Genomic DNA, 26,938 nt, shown 5'->3' with positions numbered 1-26,938 from the left:
ACTGCGTCCAAAGACACACAGAGTGTCACGGAGCTACGCCCCCCCTCCCAATCCCTCCTCCCAGGATTTGGTTGACAGCAGCAGGAACCAATCTCTAAAGCTGCTACGGAGTCTCCTATAGGAAGAGAGAGAGGGGAGAAGAGATGCTGGAGGTGGGAAAATTGCTGAATCGAGATCAAGCTCAGGTAAGTGTTTAAGGGGGGGCTGGGGGGAGTAGCTTTTAAAAGTTTTTTTACGTTAATGCAGAGAATGCATTGAGGTTAAAAAAAAGCCTTCGTCTTTCTAAAAATAAAACAAGGATCTAAAAAGAACTACAGTTAAATAATTAAAACTGCTGCCAAGTATGTTTGTTTGTATAAAATCGATTAAAAAACAATAAAATATAGAATTTAAAAAAAAAAAAAAACTGCTGCCAAACATCCAAGGGCAAAATATTTTCATGGAAATTCAAATATGACACAGCTACAGTGGGTGCAGGAAAGAAAACGATAAATGTTTTACCTGATTCCAGATTCCAGAAAATGTAGTAAAGCTGTTAAGTACATCTGTAGCATCAGCTTTAAGAGACAAGACAATGGAGCTGAGCTGGATAACAACTTTGCTCACATCTTTATGTTCACTGATTTGCTTATCCAAGGGTTTCAGCACAACCATCTTAGTAAGTTCATCTCCCAGATCTCTGGCAGCATTTTGCTCTAGCTGTGGATAAAATGGGAAGAAAGGAATAAAGACATGTACAGGCAAGGTTATCCACTAAGCTCATTTTATTTTTAATAGAGAGTTACAATAGAAAGCCTAGTAGATCATGCTACAGGAAATGGAAAAGCATTCATGGGAATGGTTTGATTAGTGCCAGGTCACAGCTAAACCAATCCTTAGCCTCTACGAAAAATGCAATCCAGGGCTCAAAACATATTTTCCTCATTCATCTCTCCCCTTCACCCCTGGGATTTTCTTTCACTTTCATTCTCAGCGACAATGGTCACTAGGACAAAAAGGGAAGACGATTCTGCCTAATGAGGACACAGACAGCAATAAAAATCTGACAAGTGTTCTAATCCTTTTCCACTCTAATCAAAACTAGGGAAAAAAATCTTTAGTTATACGTAAGACATCAAAGTACTTTGCGATTCTGGGTGAACATTACTATGATAAATTAGTACTTTCAATACAATGTACCTTATAAATTACAAAGTGAAGTATGAGTTATGAGGTGGTTTTGTTTATCTTTTTGTCTTTGGGTGGGAATAAATGTCAGATATATTTCTTATTTTAAATATGAATTTTGGCTTTTTAACATGCATACCTATTTAAAAAAAAAAATGAAAATGATTTGCATAAGTGTGTTGGTATATTCACCTGTGGTACCCACTAATAGTTGTGTATGATACAACGTTATTAATCTTGTGATGCTGGTTACTATAAAAGCATCACAAGATTATCCATATACATAGTTGTGCTCAAATGTATACCTGGCATACCCTGGCAGAAATTGTGAAATTTTGGCATTTATATTGAAAATATGACTAATCATGCCACAAAACTGTCTTTTATTTAAGACAGAGATCACATTAACCCATTTATTATCACATGTTTTTTGTGTTCCTTTAAAGCTAGGGTTCACCCTAAAAACAATTTTCTAACATTACATTGAGCTCACTCTCGACATTGACAGTATGCCGATTTTTTTTTTGCTGTACATACCTCGTATAGCTATTTTCTTACCCGGCTTCCGGGTAGTGCCTCCCGCGGGAGTGGGCGTTCCTATGCAGCATTTAGTGATTGACCTGATGACAAAAACTACCCCCCCCGTCGCATAAGGAGCGTCACGAGTTGCTGAAAGAAGCCGAACGTCGGTGCGCAGGCGCCGTATAGCGCCGACTCAACGTTCGGCTTCTTTCGGCAACTCGTGACGCTCCTTATGCAATGGGGGGGGTAGTTTTTGTCATCAAGTCAATCACTAACTGCTGCATAGGAACGCCCACTCCCGCGGGATTCACTACCCGGAAGCCGGGTAAGCATATAGCGATACGAGGTATGTACAGCAAAAAAAATAAAAAACGGCATACTGTCAATGATCTCAATGTAATGTTAGAAAATTGTTTTTAGGGTGAACCCCCGCTTTAAATCATAACAGAAATCACCCAAATGGCCCTGATAAAAAGTTTACATACCCTGGAATGTTTGGCCTTGGTACAGATACAGAAGGTGGCACACACAGGTTAAAATTGCAATTAAAGGTTAATTGCTCACATTTGTGGCTTTTTAAATCACAACATGGCTTAAACATTTGAAAAGATTTTCCGGAGGAATGGAGACTGACTGGAAGGGGGCAGTATGTGTGCTGGGAGGTAATGTAAAAAGAGACATGCTGTGTGAAGACAGTATAAATTTATCCCAGAGACTACACATATGGAGAATGTTTTGTGATCATTAGCTGATTAGCTGCAAATACTGTAAATATTAACTTTTGTGCCTGGACTTACTCCTGTTTTTTCCAGTGATAAATTTTTACTTCAGTTGCCTAAACTTGCTGTAAGCAACTTAATATAAGTGCAAATATAATAAATATACCAATCTGCACCATATCTTTCACAAAGTGTAAATATGAACACAACAATAAAAATGCACAAACTCAATCTGAGCACCCTTGCACTGAAAATGAACACGCTAGGAGATCCATTAACTGGAAAGTATACAGCTTGCTGAGCAAAGTGACTAATTGCAAAATGTAAAATTATGGCCTGAATAAAGGCTGTTCCACATACAAAATGGAATAATTGGCAAGGATTATGCAAAGCCATCATCATGTGGCTCTATTCTTGTGAATGTTATTTTATATTAATTCATTTAAAATAGACTTAATGGAACAGTATTTTTTTACTTCAGCTTTCACACACTTACCGCTCACTTTACTTTACTTAAACATAATTTGTATTTCTCGTTAATTTAAACATAATTTGTATTTCTAGTCAGAATCGTCTGCAGTTTGATGTAAAGAGAACAGAAAGCTGCAATCGGTCTTTGGTAGCAGAGAAGCGTCAGCTATGCTGAGACTAGACATGACAGGACAAGGCTGAACAATAGCAAGCAGACAATGCCCTGTGGAACTAAATGAGGGATTCAAGAGAGCAAAAGCAGGGCACCTCATCATTACTACATGGCTGTAAATACTGCTGAATTCTCATTTCTCAGTGTTCCACTACAGATTCAAGGTTATTCTACAAAAACTTTTCCTGTGTGTTTAAAAAAAAAAAAAAAATTTTTATAAGTAATCCTACATGAATCTTAAACTAAATTAAAACAAAAATCACTAAAATGTAATTTAAGTTTTAAAAGACTACAGTAATCAAAATATTATTTTAATTATCTTTAAAAAAGCAGCTTTCATAACGGAATACCTAGAGCTCTATGCGTGAAGATCCTTGCTCAGGCACTTCCTGTAATGCAGGGAGCACTATCTCTGTGTTGTTTCCCTGTCAAATGTGCTGATGAAGACTACAAGTGGCCAGGCGAAATACATTAAACATTCTACTGACATCACTATCAGGCAACTTGACCAGAGCAATGATATGCAGCCACCAGTTAGGTGAGTTCCTGCAAACAAGAAGATGCTGAATAAGGTTGACAAAGATTAGAAGCAAAGAAAAAGGAAAAGGATGAAATACATTAAAAAAATGTACCCAATGTATTAAAGAGAAGCTCCAGGCTCCAAATATTGCGGCATTGTATGTATTTCAACAAAAAAAGATATGGCAATATCTAGTGTTTTAGCAAATAAAATGTCTTCCAGTTAGGGTTTGCATCTACTTTAGGCATTAGCCTTCATTCATCTGTCAAGAACCAGATGGAGAACTAAAATGATCGTGCTCGTAAAACAAAGCTGAAAGGTTTTCAGACTAGTCTTTGCAAAAAATAAAAATATAAAAAGACAAAGCAAGACTAAAATTCAAATATAAAAAAAATTGCACTTCAAAAGCCTGTGCAATGTTAAGGGGGCAATATAATTTGTTTAATTTGCTGCTCATCATAATTTTTACTTATTACACCAAAAAATTACTTTAATCTCACCTAAAACTAAAATAAGTTCAGAACAATAAAATCATACTGTTGAAGACTGTAGACTGTGACAATGCTAGGCCCTGCCATAATGTGTGGATAGGCAAGATACACACAGGATTCTCATTAGGTGGAGTGCAAAGCTCCAGAGCCAGACTGGCTAGTCGGTATACCAAGGGTTTTGTAATCCCAGATTGCGGCCTAGCGCTTTAAGGCTTCAAAGTGTCCTGGGTGGAAGAGAGTCAAATCCTGTATCCGGGTCTTGCTGGAGACCTGCAGGCCATGTGGGTGCACAGGTGGGCAGGTTGGCTATAAGCCAGACCTGATCATAGCTTAAGGCTCCCAATCCCGAGACAGAGCCTTTGTGTGTGGAGATAGGCGTGTGCTCCAGCCTGGAGAGATGAACCACTCAGGAAACAATACCCCATGAGGGAGAAATTCCCTACCCACAGGCCTGGGAAAGTTGGGGCAGCTGCATGAGTCAGCAGGACAGAGCGCTGAGGCAACTAGCAAGTCCAGGGGACTGAAGGGGGTCTGTAAGTTTTAGAAGAGGGAGAGAGCCCAGGGTGCTGAGAGAACCCTATCTAGAGGCCAGGAGTGGACCCGTGCAACAAGGTGATGTAACTTAGTCTGAGTGAGCCGGAAGTGGCCGTGATCTGGGAGAACAGAGACAAGAGCAGCTGTGACAGTGAAGAGAGACAGATGGCTTAGAATTTTTTCATTGTTTTGCTGTTAGAAAACCATCGTGTGGTCAAACTGATCAAGATTTTGCTTTTCCTTTTGATAAAAGTTGGTCAGGAAGACCTTAACGCTCACAACTACCGAGCTTAATCACCCCATATCACAAGTGTTTTACCCTGCATGTTGCAAACCTATTGTTTAGTTTAAAGGAAGAGTTTGCAAAAGCACTATCGTAAGAAATCTATAACCAGCTAAGAAACATCCACATGCATATATATTTCAGTTTGAAGAGATCATCAGAAAAATAGCAACCTTCTAATAAAAGTGCACAGTTTTTTACTTTTTTAAATAAAGATCCATAACAGTTTAAAACTGGCCACACAATTGGTTGTTGGTAAAAGTGACCAATCAAAATTCTACTCTTTTAATCTCAGGGAGGGATAAAGGTTTATTGTGTAGGACTGTTTGACCTGTGTGTCATTCTATGGCGATACTGTAACAACAATTGTGCATTACTATTTGTTGAATGTGCCTGCAGAAAATCAATAAAACATTTTCAAAAAAAAAAAATTCTACTCTTTATGATTGGGAGAAAAAAAGTGAGCATATACATCTTTGAGCATGTGGTTAGTTCACTTTAAAATTACAATACTACTACTAGAACACAATTAGTGTGTTATCTAAATTGGTGATCTCCAATATCTACCCTCAGCAGCAGGCAACATTTTAAACTTCTATAAGCTTTAAATCTCTGAAAATCACTTTACTAATGCCACCCTCTGTACTGCTGCTTCCAGGATTACAAATAGGCCTCGTACACACGGCCGAGGAACTCGACGTGCCAAACACATCGAGTTCCTCGGCCAGTTCAGCACTGAAGCCGCCGAGGAGCTCGGCGGGGCGAGAGCTCCCATAGAACAACGAGGAAATAGAGAACATGTTCTCTATTTCCTCGTCGAGCTCCTCGTCGGCTTCCTCGGCCGAAAGTGTACACACGACCAGTTTCCTCGGCAGAATTCAGCCAGAAACTCGGTCGGAAGCTGAATTCTGCCGAGGAAACTGGTCGTGTGTACGGGGCCTCACACTTCCAGTTTTCACCTACATGGCCCTCAGTAAAGTGGAAACTGTTTGTACATTATCCGTGTGCTTTTTTTTTTTTTTACACTTTTTGTATTCCTAGATCCCCAGATAATCTTTTCCTGTAATTTGCTTCACTTGTCATTCAGAAAACCAAGGCTTCTTATACTGTGACATTTGCTATTCATTTATCATCTCCGTTATTTACCATTTAGCACACCTATTTTTGGGATAACTGATCCCCTAGGAACTTTATCATTTGTAGTAAATTGAAGCTGCTTGGCAGGTCCATTCCTTTGAGCAGTCTTCGGGCCATTTCACACTAATGGATCCCGTGAGGATCCGTTCCTTAAAAATCCGCTTGCTCAACAGGGTTCGCTCTGTTGATCCCCGCTGAGCCAGCAGGTGACAGGGCGGTCCCTGCATACTGTGCAGGGACTGCCCTGTCAGATCTCCGCTCTCCTCTATGGGGGGGATCGAATAACCACATGCTCCGATTGGACGCTACAATTAGGGCCGTTTAGTTAAACTGTGTTTAGAGAAAATAGTATTCTGTGCATCCAGGATCCAATTAGAAACTTAAAGCGGAACTTCACCCTATGGGGAAGTTCTGCTTTATGTTCTTCTCCCATCCCCCTTCTTTATCACATTTGGCACAATTTTTTTTTGCACACAACCTTCTGGGACATGTCACAGGACCTAGAAGGCTGTGGTACCATTCACAAAGAGCAGCTTGTGCACGTGCAGTGGCAAGTCACCTGTGAAGCCGCAAGGAGTCGCAGCCGGCTTCCCACAGTAAACATGCCGGCGCCAGAGACCTGAAGACTGGCAAACAAGCCCATTTGAGGACGATGCTGGATCCCTGGGCAGGAAAGTGTCATTTTTAGGGATGAGCTTTATGTTCGAGTCGAACACTGGCTGTTTGCCCGTTCGCCGAATAGCAAACAATTTGGGGTGTTCGCGGCAAATTCAAAAGCAGCGAAACACCCTTTAAAAGTCTATGCCAATTTTAACTGCTTGTTGACCAGCAGCTGCAGTTATACGGCGGCAGGTCGGCTCTGCTGGGCGAGATCACGTAGCTATACGTCACCTCACCTCGCCCCTGACACCGACACACGTGCCCGGTGGTCGCAGTCACCGCCGGGCACCCGTGATCGCTCATTACAGAGCGAGAACCGGGAGCTGTGTGTGTAAACGCACAGCTCCCATTCCTGTCAAGGGGGGGGGGGGGAATTACGTATTGTCTGTTCATACAATGTATGAACAGCGATTTGTCATTTCCCCATGTCAGTCCACCCCCCACCCCCATCAGTTAGAACACACCCAGGGAACATGATTAACCCCTTCCTCGCCCCCTAGTGTTAACCCCTTCACTGCCAGTGGCATTTTTATTGTAATCAATGCATATTTATAGCACTGATCGCTTTAAAAATGCCAATGCTCCCAAAAATGTGTCAAAAGTGTCTGCCATAATGTCGCAGTGCCGATAAAAATCGATGATCGACACCATTACTAGTAAAAAAATAAATATTAAGAAAAAGGACATAAAACTATCCCCTATTTTGCGAACGCTATAACTTTTGCGCAAACCAAACGCTTATTGCGATTTTTTTTTTACGAAAAATATGTAGACAAATACGTATCGGCCTAAACTGAGGAAAAAATATGATTTTTTTTATATATTTTTGGGGGATATTTATTATAGCAAAAAGTAAAAAATATTTATTTTTTTCAAAATTGTCGCTCTATTTTTGTTTATAGCGCAAAAACTAAAAACGCAGAGGTGATCAAATACCACCAAAAGAAATCTCTATCTGTGGGAAAAAAAGGATGCCAATTTTGCTTGGGAGCCACGTCGCACGAGCGCGCAATTATCAGTTAAAGCGACGCAGTGCCGAATCGGAAAAAGTGGCCTGGTCTTTGACCAGCAATATGGTCCGGGGGTTCAGTGGTTAAAGGTTAATATGCAAGTTATTGTCATAAAAAGTGTTTGGGGACCTGGGTCCTGCCCCAGGGGACATGTACCAATGCAGTGGTAGCAGTGATTTCAATAATGCTTAAAGTGAAACAATAAAAGTAAAATATTCCTTTAAAATTCATACCTGGGGGGTGTCTATAGTATGCTTGTAAAGTTGCGCATGTTTCCCGTGTTTGTAACAGTCTATGCCCAAAATGACATTTCTAAAGGAAAAAAGTACCGTAATTATCGGCGTATACCGCGCACCTTTTTCCCCTTAAAATAAGGGGGAAATCGTGGGTGCGTGATATACGCCGATACCCGATTCCCGCGCTTAGCTTGAATGCCTGCACCGACATATACCGAGCGCAGTACACTCAGGTACATTCGGCCAGGCTCGGCTTCGCTCGTAGTCACGCTCTGTGACATTTATGCGTGAGAAGCCGAGCGTGGCCGAATATACCCGAGTGTATTGCGCTCGGTATATGTCGGCGGAGGCTTCAAACTGAGTGCTGGAACCAGGGATTCGACACGGAGACAGCGCGGGAGAAAACACCGAGGCCACAGACGGAAGCCGGACCGGACAAGGCCGCCAATGGACGCCGGGCAAGACACCAAAACTGTAAGTAGTAAAATGTAATAAAATGTTTTTTTTTACAGGATTTTAGGGTCAACATTAGGGGTGCGCGCTATACGCCGGAGCGCAATACCCCAATAAATACGGTAATTTAAAACTACTCGCGGCTATAATGAATTGTTGGGTCCCGGCAATACAGATAAAAGTAATTGAAAAAAAAAAGGGGGGCCTGGTAATGAACTAAGGGGGGAACCCATGCCGTTTTTTTTTTTTTCAATGACTTTTAACTGTATTGCCGGGACCCGACAATTCATTATAGCCGCGAGTAGTTTTAAATTACTTTTTTTCCGTTAGAAATGTCATTTTGTGCAGAGATTGTTATACTTTACAGGCATACTATAAACACCCCCCAAGTACGAAATTTAAAGGAATATTTCACTTTTATTGTTTCACTTTAAGCATTATTAAAATCACTGCTCCCGAAAAAACTTCAGTTTTTAAAAAAAAATTGCATTGATACATGTTCCCTGGGGCAAGACCCGGGTCCCCAAACACTTTTTATGACAATAACTTGCATATTAACCTTTAAAATGATTTTGATTTCTCCCATATACTTTTAAAGGGTGTTCCGCGGCTTTCGAATTTGCCGCGAACACCCCAAATTGTTCGCTATTCGGTGAAACGGGCGAACAGCCAATATTCGACTCGAACATACAGCTCATCCATAAAAATGACACTTAACTGCCCAGGGATCCAGCACCATCCTCAAATGGGCTTGTTCTTTGCCAGTCCTCAGGTTCCTGGCGCCGGCATGTTTACTGCAGGAAGCCAGCTGTGATTTCTTGCAGCTTCACAGCTGACTTGCCACTGCACATGCACGAGCTGCTCTTTGTGAATGGTACCACAGCCTTCTAGGTCTTGTGATATGTCCCAGAAGGTTGTGTGCAAAAAAAAATAACATTGAGTAATCATAATTCCGTTTTTCGGCATGAAAAAAACCTGACATTTTTTAAAATGTCATTAAACATGATCGTGTGTGGGCTTCACATTGTTTTTCAGCTTCTGAAAAACGACAAAAAAAAAATTCGAACATGCTGCATTTTGTAATGTCGTTTTTCAAAATGTCGTTTTTCGGGCAAAAACGAAGTTTTAAACCCGCGCATGCCCAGAAGCAAGTTATGAGACGGGAGCGCTTGTTCAGGTAAAACTACCATTCATAATGGAGTGAGCACATTCATCACGCTGTAACAGACTGATTAGCATCCATTGTGGGCACTGATTGGCATCAATTATTCATTTCTGATTGTCATCCCTGGTGGTCCAGTGTGGGCATCCTTGGGGGGGTTGCGCTGATAATCGATCAGCACAAACCCCTCCTGTCAGAGGAGCAGCCGATCGGCTCTCCTCTACTCGCGTTAACAGACGAGAGTGAGGAAAAGCCAATTACCGGCTTTTCCTGTTTACATCGTGATCAGCCGTGATTGGACACAGCTGATCACGTGGTAAAGAGTCTCCGTCAGAGACTCTTTACCTAGATCGGTGTTGCGGGGTGTCAGACTGACACCCGCAACAATGATCGCCGCGATGCGCACCCAAATATCCTGAAGACGTCATATGACGTCCAGTCAGAATATTGAAACCACTTTGCCGCCGTCATTTTGCTATATGGCAGGCGGCAAGTGGTTAACGGTGTTCGGGTGTTCAAACAATGCCTGTTCGCATGTTCTGTTGCGAACTGAACCGGGGGGGGGCGGGGGGGCGTGTTTGGCTCATCCCTAGTCATTTTATTGAAAGTCAGCAGCTACAAATACTGTACTTTTATTCTTTTCTTTTCTAGGGTGAATATCCTCTTTAATACTAAACTATACTGATGTAAACACATCGAAATGTAACTAAACCTGCTTTAAAGCTGGGAAACCTGCTTGGAAGATGTTTATTCCTCCAAGAGAACTTATTCTGCATTTAGAAAATGCAACCGCAAGTTTTAATTGAAGAAGAGTTAATTTGTTAAAACATTTTCTTTTACCTCAACTGAGCATAAATTTATGACACTGGCATCAGATCCATCTGCTTTTATAGCAAAGGCACAGTATAGCATTACCTGTTGTTGTTTGTGATGTAGATGTGCAAAATTCCAAAGAGGAATGTCCTTGGCTGCTGACAATATAATATTTATAGCTTTGTTCACTGCACTCTGGAAAAAAAAAGAAAGAAAAAGAAAATCACCTTGGAGAATGTAACATGGCTTGTAAAAGAATGCAGTAATCATGTACAAAACAAAGATGCGAAATAAAACTCATCCATACTGTGAGCTTTATTCAGTTAGTAATCCTTACTGTATATTAACTAGTAGTTGCAGGCATTCTTTTATTCATATGACCAGAAACACTTAAAGTGTTACTAAATCCACAACAGTAAAATTAGTCTGTATATGCAGTAAAGCATGCTGGTTATATTCACTGTGGAACTTAAGGGGTTGCTCCTACGTATTGTGTAAATGGAGTTTGATCCCGTCTTCTCTGATCCTCCCCTTCTTCCACTGACCCCAATCCATCTCCTGATAGTACAGAACCTTGGGGGTATTTTGCACATGCTCAGCTTGGTGTGTAATTAGTTTTTAGGGACAAGGGGGGGGGTGTATTTTTTACATACAGTACTGTAATCTATAAGATTACAGTATACTGTGTGTATTGTGTTTGTTTACTTTTTTGAATTTGGCGCCGTTCTCCGCTCCTGTGCATCGTAACGTCGCAGGGAACGTAGATAGGCGGCACACAGACACTGTGAATCGAGCGAGGAGGACCCGCCAAGCGAGGAGGACCCGCCAAGCGAGGAGGACCCGCCAAGCAAGGAGGACCCGCTCGATCACACAGCGGGGTGGCATCGCCGATCACACAGCGGGGTGGCATCGCTGGATCCAGGGACAAGGTGAGTAACTTGCCTGTGAATCCAGCGAGAAGGTAAGCCGCGCCGCGCCGCTGCACACTCTGCACGTCCACCCCGAGCGCTCCCCCGTTAATCGCGCGACAAAAATATTGACGGGTTTGCGTTAACGCCGTTAATATCGCGTTTAACGCACAGCCCTAATATTAACATATCAGTGACCTTGACCCATTATAAAAGCATCCTATAGTGCCCAGCCCAAGTATGTTAACCCCTAAGTGCCCATTCTTATGTGCATATATGATAAACCTTTAACACTTATCACATGTGCATGGTCTCCTCAGTGCTCAATCCCTAGGTATGTATGTTAACCTCTCAGTACCCAGTATTCAGCACCTGAAGTTTGACCCCTTGTAATATGCAGAATATTACAAGAGAGGTAGTCTTTTGAAATGTTCTTCTGCCAGCTATTGGTGGGGCCCTTTAAGAGCGTTGGTGAACTTAACGACAGTGGTATAATGCGGTATAGGTGCAGTCCAGGTGTGAAAAAAAAGGGAATATGAGCGCACTGGCTCATGGTGCAATAACATGTTTTTATTGGATATGAAAGGATAAAATCGATACACAAGTGAAGGTGAATGAACATTGTCAAACAGTATCTCCAATAGAGAGTCTTAAAAAGGGACACATCCATGCTTCAGAATAAATGAGAAGACCGCTGGATGGATAGGCTGGCTCCACAGACACAGGCTCATCAAGCAGCTGCCGACAAGCCGCAAGTGAGCCACTCACTGACTGAAAAGACAGCCAGTCAGGAGCGGGATGTAAGGCCCCCACAACACTTGTCCCAGGGAGATCAACTAGATTACATTTAAGAGCAGCATACAATATGCCTAGGGTATAATCACATATTTTCTCTTGAACAAAATTTAATTCATTGGATTACAATTGCAAATGAAAAATAGCTGGATGATATTAAAAAAATAAAATCATACATTTCAGTAAAATTGGATAGGTAAAATAATAATAAAATTGCTATATAATTCATTCATAGGTTCTTTCTATATACATGCATTTATGTAAACACAAACATATATACAAACACACACACACACACACATACATATATACACACACACACACACACACACACATATCAAGTCGTACTTATATATTAGTTATTTATATTGAATAACTTTAGTTTCCTAATTGATGACTTTTCTTGCTTTTTAACCCTTAGTGTGTTGTAAAGGGAATTTTACATGTTAGTTAACTAGTTGATAGATAATACAACTTCACAAGAGGTTGTATTTGGGCACAGTTGACTAAAAATAATAGATAATAAATACTAATTGAAATATTATATATACAACTATTTTTCATTTGCAATTGTAATCCAATGAATAAAAAATTGTCAAGAGAAAATATATGTAATTATACCCTAGGCATATTTTGTGCTGCTCTTAAATGTAATATAGTTGTCATACTATCCCCTATGTTTTTCAGTAGAAGTTCGATAAATTCTGATTATAGGGTTAAAAAACCCAGACCAATTAATTTTATCTAGAAAAGGGCTCTCTGAATCACAGAAGAAGGAGGCCACGCCCTCCGAAACATGTTATCCTGACAACTACAGTGTCCTCTGTCAGTTGGCGCCATCAGAGCTCTCCATAGGACAAGTGTTGTAAACGCCCCAGAGCCCTCTCCTGACCGGCTGTTTCTTCAGCCATAGAGTGGCTCACTTGCAGCTTGTCGGCAGCTGCTTGATGAGCCTGTGTCTGTGGAGCCAGCCCATCCATCAATCCAGCGGTCTTCTCATCTATTCTAAAACACGGATGTTTCCCTTTTAAGGCTCTCTATTGGAGGAGCTGTTTGATGCTGTTTATTCACTTTCACTTGTGAGTGTATCGCTTTTATCCTTTTATAGCCAAAAAAAAGGATGAAATTGCACCATGAGCCTGTGCACTCATATTCCTTTTTGTTTTCACAGCTTCCAATTCCCGTTTATCACTGCGCTGCAATGAGTATGGTGCTGACCAGATTGCTTCACTCAAAGCTTTCTCATTAAAGGATTATGTGGTCAGTGTGTTATCACTTTGGACTGGACAATTTTAGCGCAAAGGCTATTTTTGTTTAATTTGCAACTCAGGTGTGGATGTGGTATGGATTGGGTACACTTGGCGTCCTGCTCCAAGTGTCTCAGTCCCTGCTTGCAGTACCAGCAATGGGCAAATAACCCTCTCATCAGTCCCTGGGATGCTGCAGTGTAGTGACTGTAGAAGAGGAGCCCTCGGTTTCTCCAGAAAGCCTCTGGTGATCAGTGGTGGATGATTCAATCCCCCTGCGGCAGCGGTGAAGGTGCTGTGATGTTGGCAATGCCTTGTTGCCCCCAGGTGTCCTCACTTCCAGTATCTAGCTCGGATCTCCAATGGTATGGTCTCCTGCTATGGTCTCCTTTCTCGAACAGTTTAAGAAAACTCATCTCTCCATTCCTCCTATTGCGCAGTAGTTAAGGGAATATGTCATTTAAGGATTCTATTTGTCCCATTATATGGCTGCCGTCTCAAACTACAGCTTCCAGTATTCTGCATAGAAGTCTATGGGCTTGCTTGACTTTAGCTCCCCCCTCCCTACTCACCGGAGGAGAATGGAGCAGCATAACATCAATATCTCAGTAGAGGGAATGAAGAATAAAAGACAATGGGGGTCATTTACGAAAGGCAAATCCACTTTGCACTACAAGTGCAAACTACAAGTGCAAAGTGCACTTGAAATTGCACTTGGAAGTGCAGTCACTGTAAATCTGAGAGGTAGATCTGAAATGAGGGGAAGCTCTGCTAATTTTATTATCCAATCACGTGCAAGCTAATGTAGCGCCCTGCTCCCAAATGACTGGGTGCTATGCTAAATTTAGTGGGTGTCTGAGCCGAAAGTGTGGCTCAGACTGTATGAGTGTGGCTCAGACTGTATGATTTATTCTAAATTAGCCTCTGTCCTGGCAGTGGTTGTGCCTGATAGCATTTTACCACTGTTGCCTGTAGGTGGCGATACCACCACAGGCCAGTGTTGGAACAAGGGCAAGCCATAGGTGATTGAGTATATTTCCTCGGGAACAGCCCAGTGGAAGTGGTGCCCCGCTGTGCTTGCCAGGAAGGTATAGTTAAGGGGGCAGATGCCATATTTTGTGGGTCCTTCTCCTCGTGGCCCTCCTGGTGCGAGGTATGTGTTGTGTGGTTTCCAGCCCCGGGACCACGTTGGCCCAAGGCTGCATCTCTACTAGTAGGCCCAGTTATGCTGGCTGGGGCCTACGAATCAAGAGGGATCTTAAGCTGTCCATCTAAGTGAAGGGGGCTACACTTAATGAAGGAAACCAGGGGAGGACCTGCCCTGGAGGAGACCAAGCAGAAGGCTTATGTCTCGGGATAGGCCTGGTGACCTTATTAAGGAGGGATCCACCACTCAAGTTGTCCTACATTTCGCCGGGTCAGCTTAAAGGCACTTTAACTAAGGTTGGAAGCTTGGGTATTACATCCTGTGGCAGAGGATTCCGGACTGTTCAAACTTGTTCTCAATCAGTCTGTGGCAGAGACTGTTGTCGAACTGGTTTGTGCATCATTCCGGCTGCTAGGCCATGTGAGAGGGGTATATGCGGGTGAGCAATACCCACTCAAAAGTGGAATGGTGAATGACTTTGGAGTTTAAGGGGTTTTCCCCAGTGATCTGTACCGTGTACCTGAACCTTCCCTTCCCCTTCAACCTTCTACCTTCTTCACAAGTTTTTCAGCAAAATAATAAAACCTGACAGTTATGCCCTGTACACACGATCAGGTATCTGATGGAATCTAATCCGATGGATTTTTTCGACGGATATCCGATGAAGCCGACTTTCATCAGTCTTGCCTACACACCATCAGTCAAAAATCCGACTGTGCCAAAACGTGGTGACATAAAACACTACGACGTGCTGAGAAAAATGAAGTTCAATGCTTCCGAGCATGCGTCGACTTTATTCTGAGCATGCGTGGATTTTTGACCTATGGAGTTCCACACAGACGATCGTTTTTTTTCTATCGTTTTTTTTATCCATAGGAAATTTTTAAAACATGTTCTATTTTTTTTACCGATGGAAAACAACCCGATGGGGCCCACACACGATCGGTTTGTCCAATGAAAACGGTCTGTTTTCATCAGACAAACCGATCGTGTGTACAGGGCTTTAGAGGTTTTACATCTTGTGTGGACATTGGAATTATTTTAGACTTTCTTCCCCTAGATGATGAATGTTGAGGTAACGTGCAGGCCCAAAACTAACCAGCAGCTCCTACGGGGGTAGTGCTACACTAAAATTCTGTTTTTTACTTTCCTTGCATGTCCCCCTCGTATCAACAGCGACTGCACTTTCAGTGCAATTTCAAGTGTAGTTTGCAATTGTAGTGCAAAGTGGATTTGTCTTTTGTAAATAACCCCCAATGTCTTCTTCCTCATATTGCTGTAGCCCAGCACCTGGCTACAATTACAAACCCTTCTTCACTTTTGGATTATCAGATACAGTACTGTATATCTAGATATAGATTAATTAAATATATTTCCAGATCAAAAGGAGCTCTATGAGGGCACCTGTAGTGCCTATGATATTAGGGGCTCCAGCAGTGGTCTATGAAGGGCACAATGCCAAGGAAAGGTGTGCCGTGGCACTTTATGGTGCCTTCTGTTCACCAGCCTTAGTTTTTACAGGTAGTACAGCTACACGTTAATGAAATATTTTTCACAAAAACGTTTTATAACAGTGTCAGAAATATTCTAACATTTTCTTACCTGTATGTCTTCCAGACTTGGTCGCATGACAACATTTGGAATGGCAAGATGGATCTCAGCTTTGAAAAGTGGGTTTGAGGTATGATCTTTTGCGAGTTTTGTTGTCTGATATTTGGAACTCACTGTGTGCAATCGACGTTTTAAAGTGTCTAATGAAACTTTTGTGCCTATAAAAGAAAAGGAAACAAAACACAACTAATAAATGTGCATACCCAAGAGGCATACATTCATAATACATTCATAGGGGCAGATCCACAGAGATCTGCACCCGCGCAGCGTATCAGAGATATGCTACGCCGCCGTACCTTACCTGGCTTTAGTTCGAATCCAGGAAGATTTTGCGCCGTAAGTTACGGCGGCGTAGTCTATTCTCTGGAGGCGGAATTCAAATCGGCGATTAGGGGGCGTGTTTATTTAAATGAAGCGCGTCCCCGCGCCGAATGAACTGCCCATGCGTCGTCCCGAAATTTCCCGCCGTGCATTGCGCTAAATGACATCGCTAGGACGTCATTTTTTTTTAACATAGACGTGAGTTACGTCCATCCCGATTCACGGACGACTTACGCAAAAAAAAAAAAAATTCAAATGAAATGCGGGACCGACAGCCATACTTAACATGGCAAGTCTAACTATACGCCGCAAAAAAACAGCTTTAACTGTACGCCGGAAAAAGCCGACTTGAGACAACGTAAGAGAATGCGACTGCCGCGCGTATGTTCGTGGATCGTCGGAAATAGCTAATTTGCATACTTGACGTGGAAAACGACGCAAACTCCACCCAGAGGACGCCGAAGTATTGCATCTACGATCCGAAGGTGTACGAAGCCGTATGCCTGTCGGATCTAACCCAGATGCCGTTGTATCTTGGTTTGAGGATTCAAACTAAAGATACGACGTGGGAAATTTGAAAGTACGCCGGCGTATCAGTAGATATGCCGGCGTACTCTCTCTGTGGATCTGCCCCATAGTTTTTAAGATTAACTCTTTTTTGGAAATGCTTTTAAATTTTTTTAAGTCTTGTTCACATAGGGGATGTTCTGTTTTGTCTGCAATATCAGATTGGACCAATTAGCAGTGAAAAATTTACTGTTTTTGCAGAATCTAGAAACTGTTCTCTTTTAGTGCTAGTTAAACACCAGGCACAGATTTCGTTCAGCTCCGTGTGCTTTTTTTTCTGCACTAAAAATGCATGCACAGTGTTTTCCATGCATTCCAATGGCTCTAGTTTACACCAGTGCAGTCAGTTTCTGGTGCAGAAACTGACCAGAACTCAATATATTGGTGCAGAAAAAATGGAACTGCACGGAACTACATCTGGTGTGAACTGGCCCTTAACAAAAGTTCCTATCATTCATCAATCGAAGGATGAAAAACAGGTGCATCCTGGGAACTCCATCTTAGAGGTTGAAAGAAGGAACAATCTATCAGAGTACATGTTGGACTAAAACTTGCATCTGCTTGCATCCCCTAAATGCAGCATCGCTGGTGAGAATTACTTATTAAGCTTCAAAATGATACTCAGTGTGGCTTATTGTAGAATAGGAGGGTTTAGCTGCATTTCGAGCTACACACAGGGAAATGTGTAGTGGGGACGGGACAGAACAGGGAAAATAATTGGACGTATCTGTAAAAAAACAAGGTGTTACATATTGGGATTGATTTACTAAAGCTAAAGAGTGCAAAATCTGGTGCAGCTCTGCATAAAAACCAATCAGCTTCTAGGTTCTTTTGTCAAATGCTTAATTGAACAAGCCAAAGTTGGATGCTGATTGACTATCATGCTCAGGAGCACCAGATTTTGCACTGGTTGTAGTAGTTGTAGTAAATCAACCCCATGGCACATTCCTGTTTCCCAGTGATTATTTCATGATTTTAGGAATGCTTTAATTAGCAAAGAATTATCTTCATTTTTGTATAAATAATAAAAAAAAAAAATAGTGAGCCATGAACTGCTTACCGACTACCTGCCATCATTATACAGGGACAGATTGGCTCTCCTGCGCGAATCGCCATAGCTGTACGTCGGCACGCACAGGCGGTGACCTGCGATCGCCTAGTACAGAGGCAGAACAGGGATCTGCCTTTGCAAACAAGGTGAATCCCCATTCTGACAGGGGACATGACAGATCTACTCTTTGCAGTCATCAGGAACAGAGATTTCTGTCATGTCCCTGGCAGCCCATCCCCCCTACAGTTAGAACACACCTAGGGAACACAGTTAGCCCCTTGATCGCCCCCTAGTGTTAATCCTTCCCTGCCAGTGTAATTTTATAGCGCTGATCAATATAACAATGTCACTGGTCCCCATAAAATGTAATTTCGGGTCAGATTTGTCCGCCGCAAAGTCACGCTAAAATTCGCCCACCATTACTAGTAAAAACAAGGTCCCATAGTTTGTAGACACAATAATTTTTGATCAAATTAATCAATATATGCCTATTGGGTAAGTAACCCCATTTTGGAAAGTAGACACCCCAAGCTATTTGCTGAGATGCATGTTGAGTCCATGGAATATTTTATATTTTGTCGGGTCAGTTGCGGGAAAATGGCAAACTTTATATTGCTCAAACATGCCATAGGCATATGTGGAATTACACCCCAAAATACATTCTGCTGCTTCTCTTGAGTACGGGAATACTACATGTGTGGGACTTTTTGGGAGCCTAGCCGCGTACGGGGCCTCGAAAACCAATAACCACATTCAGGATTTCTAGTAGGGTTGTCCCGATAACACTTTTTTAGGACCGAGTACAAGTACCGATACTTTTTTTCATGTACTCGCCGATACCGAATACCGATACTTTTTTTAAAATGCAGCCTTGTGTCCCCAAATGCAGCCTTGTGTCCCTAAATTCAGCCATGTCTAAAGCTAAAACTTGTACAGTACAGTATACTGATTTCCTCTTCCAGGAGCTCAAGTCCTAGCTTCTGACTTGCCCGATGTATTTGGCAATCTGAGATTTACTGTGGCAAGAAACACAAGAGGGTGTTCTTTGCATATGCCCCAAGTGAATGAACTGGTGTGCAGTGAAGACCTTGAATCGTACTACCCCAAAATCAGGTGCATATGATTATATTCTTGTGGCAGATGTAGTCTACCAGTTGTATCTGCAATTCTGCTTACTTTAATACACAAGCACAAGCACTGTCAGTCTGTCACACACTGTTTCCAGGTTCCAGCTACAGCCAGGCTCATCTAGGTCGCAGCGCCGCCGCCAGCACAGTTCTCTGCACTCCTCTGAGTCCTCCCACCCCCGGCTGTAACTGACGGGCCAGGACTAACGAGGCTCCTCCGTAGGGGGAGTGCACAGTGAAGCACAGCGTGCTGACAGGAAAGAGAGGTGAACGAATTGTTGTGCCGACACTGCCGAGTGCATGATCGCACTCAGCACACTTAGACAGTTTTACAGGTACAGGCAGCAGCGCTGGCAAGTGTGTATAGAGTGACACCTGCGAGTGCGCCCCCCGCCGACATCTAGTTAATGTGCGCTGGGGGAACACAACAGCTTTCATTTGAATAGCTGTGTGTTCCCCGCCGCGCCTCTCATGTATAGACACTCCCCCTGGCCCGGGCACTTTGATAGACAGATCACCCGTCCAATCCTGGGAAGGGTGATCTGTCTTTCAAAGTTTCTGGGCAAGGGGGAGTGTCTATACATTAGAGGACCGGCGGGGAACACACAGCTATTCAAATGAAAGCTGTTGTGTTCCCCCAGCACACATTAACTAGATGTCGGCAGCGGCGGGGAGGACGACTTGGCTTTGTCTTAGGGGACGCAGCCACCACTGGGTGAAAGGGTTAACTAGGGGGCATTTAGGGGGTTAAAATGTATTGTAGTATATGGGGGGTAATTGACACTATAAAAACCTGACGGTGAACCTAAATAACCAACAGGTTAACTAGCGTCACCCGCGATACTAATATGGCGATCAGAAAAAATATTGCTTAGTGACAGTGTCGACAGGGGGTGAAAGGGTTACCTGGGGGCGATCAAGGGGTTAAACCTTTATTAGGGGGTACCCTACAACTAAAGGGGCCTATCACTAACTGCCCTGACACTTTTTTACAGTCACTAATGACACCAAATGCAGTGATCGGTTAAAAAACACTGCAATCGGTGACACTGTGACTGCAGGTGCAGGGGGTGATTGGGGGGGGGGGTGAAAAGTGTGCCTATGTGTACTGGTGTCAGTGTACTGTTGGTGCACTTACTCTGGAATGTCTTCTCTCCTCGGCCCCAGACCAAAAGACCGACACGAGGAGAGTGACATCACTTCCTCTGCATGTGTTTACACTTTCACAGGCAGAGGAAGCTTTTCATTCATCAGGAGCGATCGTGAGGGGGTGGCCATGAATCGTTGGCCTCCCCCTCATCAGGGATCGCTCCTGGAACGATTTCGACAGCTGCAGGTTCCCGGGGGGCCCCGATAGGTACGCCCATCTGCCTGCCCGTGCCATTCTGTCAACGTATATTATCGTGCAGTGGTCGTCAAGAAATGTCTGAACCCAGCACCTATTCTAAAAAACTGTGCATACAAATAAGGAAATGAAAATGTTGGCAATAAGTGGGGTACAGTCATCAACGCATATTAAGAAAGACGTTAAGAAAACAAAAAAACACAGTGGCACTTACATTTCACAAAGGAGTCTGTATTTTTCTGACATAAATTGCCCATAACATTATAGTAACTACAAGGAAGACATTCCTGACAGCGAGTTTTTTGTTTAGCGTCAATATGCAAACAAACAAATGAGTCCTGAAACAAAATCATATAAAAAAAAAATGTAAAAAAATTATTGGTCTTAAAGAAGAATTACAATGCAAACCCCAACAATAAACTTCTCTTATTTGGCCCTTGTGGTGAGTTAAATATACCACTGAAAATGGTTTGTTATATCTGATTAATGAATGCAATCAATACCTGTTGATCTTGCAAGAAATATCACAACTGATAACTGTGTGCGCTCTTGCCTGTGCTGCTGTTTTATCAGTTCTTTGATCACAACTGCAGCAGACAACATCTGGGAGCAGCTGTGCATGGCATCAGCTTCTATCTTTAGCTTGTTCAATTAAGCTTTCAAATTGTAAGATGGAAGCTGATTGGTTACAATGCATAGTTTCCTTCTGCTCGAACTTTGATAAATGTCATGCATTGTTCTCATTTATCTCTAATGCCGCGTACACACGACCGTTTTTCGGGATGTAAAAAAAAATCATAAAAACGATCGTGTGGGGGCTCCAGAGCATTTTTCATGACGTAAAAAATGGCCATTAAAAATTTAGAACATGTTCTAAATGTTCACGTCATTTTTAACGTTGTAAAAAAATGGTCGTGTGTGGGCTTTAACGATGTGAAAAAAACATGCATGCTCAGAAGCAAGTTATGAGACGGGAGCGCTCGTTCTGGTAAAACTAGCGTTCGTAATGGAGATAGCACATTCATCACGCTGTAACAGACTGAAAAGCGCGAATCGTCTCTTACCAAACTTTTACCAACATGAAATCAGCAAAAGCAGCCCCAAGGGTGGCGCCATCCGAATGGAATTTCCCTTTTATAGTGTCGTCGTACATGTTGTACGTCACCACGCTTTGCTAGAGCATTTTTTTTTCACGATCGTGTGTAGGCAAGGCCGGCTTAACAATAATCAGGTTGAAAAAAACGTTTCTAGACCATTAAAAATGGACGTGTGTATGCGGCATAAGTATTAAAAAATTATCTCCCATCTATACAATACAGAAAAAAAGGGAGATTCCTGCAGTCCTGTCCCAGGGTGATAATGCTTCTTCATAAATACAGCATTGTAAATGATCCTTTTTACCCTTGGACAGAATGGTGTTAAATTGGGATATTAAAAGGAAAAAAAGCTTGAAAAATATGAAGGCATCACATCGAAGGATTGGTAAGCTGCAATATATTAAATTTTTAGCCATGAGCATTGGTATGCTCCAATATTTAACATCCTAAATGTAAACCTGCCTTATAAATCTCAGGAGGCACACAGTTAATACCTTGATTGCCCCTCGATGTTAACTCCTTCCTTTATCTACCCATTTACATAATTAAGGATTTTATGAACAAACATCTTATGAAATGTGTTATTGACCTACATATGTCTACTGGTTAATTTTTTTTCTTGTGAGTGTTCTAACTGCTTGATTATATAGGGGTCGAAAGTTGTGAATGACTGATGCTTGTAAGTAAATTGTATGCTCGTTTGAATTTATTTGCAAATCGATTTTTCACACTATAAGGTCTTTTTTCTTCTTATCAGTGGTGGCCGCTCCATTAGAGGTGCCAGATGCATGTATTACAATGTGTTTTTTTTTAAGCACGTGATTAGAGCCGCCGTCAGTCTCCCGTGGGTAGCGGGGGTGATGGCCACCGCCTGTCTCCTGCAAGGGGGGGTGTTAATTTGTGCCGCCCTCTCCCAAAATTTTTAGCACCAGCTAAATAGGAGGATTTCCATAAAGTTTACATTGAGCTGAGACTTTACGGAAAAACATTGTATGACTCACTTTTTATAATGGGTTGTTGAACTCTGCTAAGCTTCCTTTCCACTTGAGGGGTAAGGATGGTGAAAGGATTGATATATCTGAAGATTTTCGGCATAAGAGAACACAGGATTTATATTGTGGTGATGTAGGTGACATTCTCTTTTTGGATTAGAATCAATATTTTATGGGACTTTATTATTGTTTTTCAATTACATAGACACTGTTTATTTCACGATAAGAGGTGTAAACATTTTTAATTTAAATCTGCTTTAAAGCCAGTAGCATTTGTGCCAAATGTGGGTATTTAAGAATATAATATGCAGGAAGTGTCAGAGGTCATTTTATTAAATATAGACACCATCTAATGGATTGGCCTGTATTTCTAGATGTCTTCTATTCCAGGTTTGCATTGAGAATTGAGTACTCGTACACACGATCGGATATCTGATGGAATCTAATCCGATTGATTTTTTCATCGGATATCTGATGAAGCTGACTTTCATCAGTCTTGCCTACACACCATCGGTTAAAAATCCGATCGTGTCCAACGCGGTGACGTAAAACACTACGACGTGCTGAGAAAAATGAAGTTCAATGCTTTGGAGCATGTCGACTTGATTCTGAGCATGCATGGATTTTTGACCGATGGACTTCCCCACAGACGATCATTTTTTTCTATCGGTTTTTTAACCATAGGAAAAATTTTAAACAGGTTCTATTTTTTTTCACCGATGGATAAAAAACCGATGGGACCCACACACGATCGGTTCATCCGATGAAAGCGGTCCATCGGTCCGTTTTCATCAGACAAACCGATCGTGCGTACAGGCCTTTAAAGATAAATGCAAAATTATATTAAAAAGTCTGCTATTGCCACGATTGCTTGATTAAGGAGGACACCTTAATTATTTCTATAAGTTAACAGTAGGAGCCTTGTAGACCTCCTAAGTAGAATTAATTAGTTAGAAAATTGTATGAAAAAAATACCTGCTTGATACCTGACCACTATTTTAGATGATGTGCTGATCAATGATAATCAGTGATAATAAATGTGAACTTATTCACAACACTTTCATATATTTAACAAGCCTGATCATTGGCAGTGCTCCTCACTGACACAATGTATGCAGATGTCACAATAACATGAAAACATTGATTACCTGTAGACTGTTCCTGTCCGAAGGTTTTAGCCTATTCTTTAGGGCATCAATCATTTCATACAAACATAGCTCGACTTGCTTGCTTTGCCTATAATTTATCATAGTAGAAAGAAAGGGTAAACTTAATGAGAAGACGAAATGACTGCAATGTATACATGTACAGTATAGAGAGCAATTTGGGTGTCACAGTTTTTTAAATACAACAGATGTCTTCAGTTCCAGGTGGCTTTTGTGTACTGCAGTCATTACAACAATACCTATTTTACTAATGTAAGTATATACTGTCCTCTATCTGAATATGTAAATGCCTATGAATATTATGCATGTACTTCCTGCCCCTCAGGCATTGGCTTTGAGAGCTTTGAAGGAGCAAGTGGGCAGAGAGAAAGATTCAGCCACATGTCCTGTACAGGCTACTAAATCCTGCACAAAAAGACTATTATACACTACTAGAGAGGGACTAAAGCACATAGTAGATAGGCTGACTCAGATGCCCCATTATCCTCAGGGGCCCCTGCAACTGGACTTTGCTACAGCATCCATCTGGAGGTATGTCTAATAATAACTATATGTACACAATTCTAGGACTTCTAGTAGGCTCTTTGTTGATACACTGGAGATATGTACTTTTATTAATCTCTTCTTATATAAAGCTTGTATACTTGGATCCTCTTGAGAGATTCAGATTTATATAAAAAAAATACCTCCACTGCAACCAACCAACCAACCAACCTAAAGCCCTATAAAGGGCTCCTGGACACCTACCTCCAAAAAGGAAATCCTGGTGCACTTCTACGCAGGGAAAAATCTAGTCCCCTCCTAAATGCCCCCCCCCCTTTTCTTGCTGAAAAAAAAACGTATATAACGCAGCACATGCAAACTAAATCGCCTCTGGGCGCTGTAACCCTTTCGTGGGTGAAACCCCTTGCCCTCAGAAGAGATGGGTTTTAATCTTTCTTCTGAAGGCAAAGTGGTCCCCCTCCAAACGGATGGTGGCTGGGAGAGCGTTCCACAGTCGTGGTCCCTGGACAGCAAACCTTCGATCTCCTTTGGACTTGTATCTGGCTTTGGGAATCTGGACAAGGTTTTGATTGGTGGATCGCAGAATACGATTGGGGTTATGAGCTTTTATTTTTTCGCATAGATATTGGGGGGCGTTTCCTTGAATGCACTTATGCATTAGGCACAGTGCCTTGAAGGAGATTGTCTTTTACCGGCAACCAATGAAGGGCTCTCAGTGAAGGCGAGATTGATTCCCATGTTTTTTTGCCGGTCACTAATCGTGCGGCCGTATTTTGAACGACTTGCAGACGAGTGATTTGGAATTTGTGAAGTCCGAGGTAGAGGGCATTTGCATAGTCAAGTCTGGAATTGATAATTGTTCTCACCACGACTGCAATGTCCTCTTTGAGAGATAAAGGGGGTGAGTCTGCGTAGTAGGCGCAGCAGATGGTGTGAACCGCTGACTACTGACCCTATTTGTGCATCCATTGTCATGTTGGTATCAAAGATGACTCCGAGACTTTTTGCTTTTGGGCTAGGGGTGATAGTTTTACCCAGAATGGGCGGCGGGGGGGGGGGTGACCATGTTGTCGTTGGATGATTTTTCCGGTTGGCTTGAAACAGGAGAAGTTCTGTTTTCGAACCGTTGAGTTTAAGATAACTCGTTGTCATCCAGTTTTCTATCAGAGTAAGGCATTTCTCAAGTCCGTGAGAATGATCCTTTTTGTTGCATATGCGAAAATACAGTTGTGTATCATCCGCATAAGAGTGATAGAGTAACTTCTGGTTGCCGATTCCTCCCCCGACCGTCATCCTCCTCCTTTGGGACAGTCCTTGGCCGTCCTTTTCAGGATAAGCCACGGCTCTATGTCTCTCAGTGAAGTGTAAACTTTATTATCAAACCCACTCTTCCAATCAGAGAATGTTCTGATTCTCTTATTTGCCTACAGGATAAGTGCAATATGCAATTTCTCATAGCCCCCCAAGAAACGGGTACAATAATGCAGCTGGATTGTAAATGCATTTTTAATTATATAGCTGTTGATAATGAATGGCAAACAGTGCCAGCACAAGATATTTTATCACCCAAGACAAAATGTGCCCCCTCCATTAACTGTAAATTTTGCCCTTTTTGCCTTTTGCCTACCCTTTAGCTTGGCCCTGGTGGCAAAGTAACAGATTCACTTTAATGCAGGCCCCATCAACTGCACATACTCACCTTCCATTTGCTTTCCTACCACTTTGTTTGGCCTCAGATAGAGGGGAAGCTCCCATTTATTCCCTACCTCATGTGACAGCAATGAGTGCCTGACTAGCCAGGCACCAGCCCATTCATGTGTAAGGAGGGGGCAATGAATCATATGTTCCCCCAAATCTTTAGTACAATTGTCCTTGTGAATTAAAGCGGAGTTCCGGCCACAATTTCACATTTTAAATATAAATACCCCTGTAATACACAAGCTTAATGTATTCTAGTAAAGTTAATCTGTAAACTAAGGTCCGTTTTGTTAGGTCGTTACAGCATTTAGACACTTTATAGAATATAAATTGACTGGGGCCATCTTAAGTGTGGGCATCATGAAGCCAGACTGTATGACTTCCTGGATTTCAGCCATGCAGATCTCGCACATGCTCAGTGCTGCACAAGCAGTGCAATATGTTTCAGATCAGGTTTCAGCACCTGTACTGTCCAAGTCACATGATTCTTCGAGACTGGGGAGTGCACAGACTCCTGGAAAGTTACACCCACTACATTCCCAGGAGTCTGTGCGGTGTAGGTTAGCACCTAGGTGCAGGAAGAGGGAAGATTAACTATTCTGCCTAGCAACAACACTTTAAAGGCATCTAAAAAAAAAAAAATTCTTAAAGGACTAATGACATTTTTTTAAAACTACTGATGTAATGTTATATGTATGGGTGGAACTCCACTTTAACATGCATTTGATTATTGTAAAATGTAACTGAACATTGAGATGTAGTGCTTTTACATCTTGCTGTACCGTATTTCCATCCCTGTACTATATACAGATTAATAGAATTCTTTTTTAATGCCCATCTTTATGCAAGACATAGTTAGCCCACCTTTGTTAATAAAAGACAGCTGAAATAAAAATCTCATTATTTCTTTCTTAGGTTGACCATTTAACATGCATATCTCTATGGAAAAATAAGAAATGAAACTGAAAATTCTATTGTTTTCCTTTAAAGAAAAAGTCATATTTTATTTGTA

General features: G+C 42.0%; 1 protein-coding gene across 1 annotated transcript in view; it reads right to left on the bottom strand.

The window, feature by feature from the left end:
• LOC120940565 (dynein heavy chain 5, axonemal-like) overlaps positions 1 to 26,938 on the bottom strand; it is a 445,728-nt gene that overhangs the window by 298,844 nt on the left and 119,946 nt on the right. Inside the window, exons 23-27 of the mRNA XM_040353506.1 lie at positions 23,707 to 23,794; positions 20,684 to 20,807; positions 16,050 to 16,216; positions 10,453 to 10,545; positions 502 to 699 (exon numbers count right to left, since the gene is read on the bottom strand). Of these exons, the coding sequence (XP_040209440.1) occupies positions 502 to 699; positions 10,453 to 10,545; positions 16,050 to 16,216; positions 20,684 to 20,807; positions 23,707 to 23,794 (670 nt within the window). The remainder of the gene's footprint in view (positions 1 to 501; positions 700 to 10,452; positions 10,546 to 16,049; positions 16,217 to 20,683; positions 20,808 to 23,706; positions 23,795 to 26,938) is intronic.

This window comes from Rana temporaria, chromosome 5, assembly GCF_905171775.1.
Source record: "Rana temporaria chromosome 5, aRanTem1.1, whole genome shotgun sequence".
NCBI classification, from domain to species: domain Eukaryota; kingdom Metazoa; phylum Chordata; class Amphibia; order Anura; family Ranidae; genus Rana; species Rana temporaria.
Note: the sequence above shows the minus strand (reverse complement) of the source record. Positions and strands in the feature narration are given on the sequence as shown.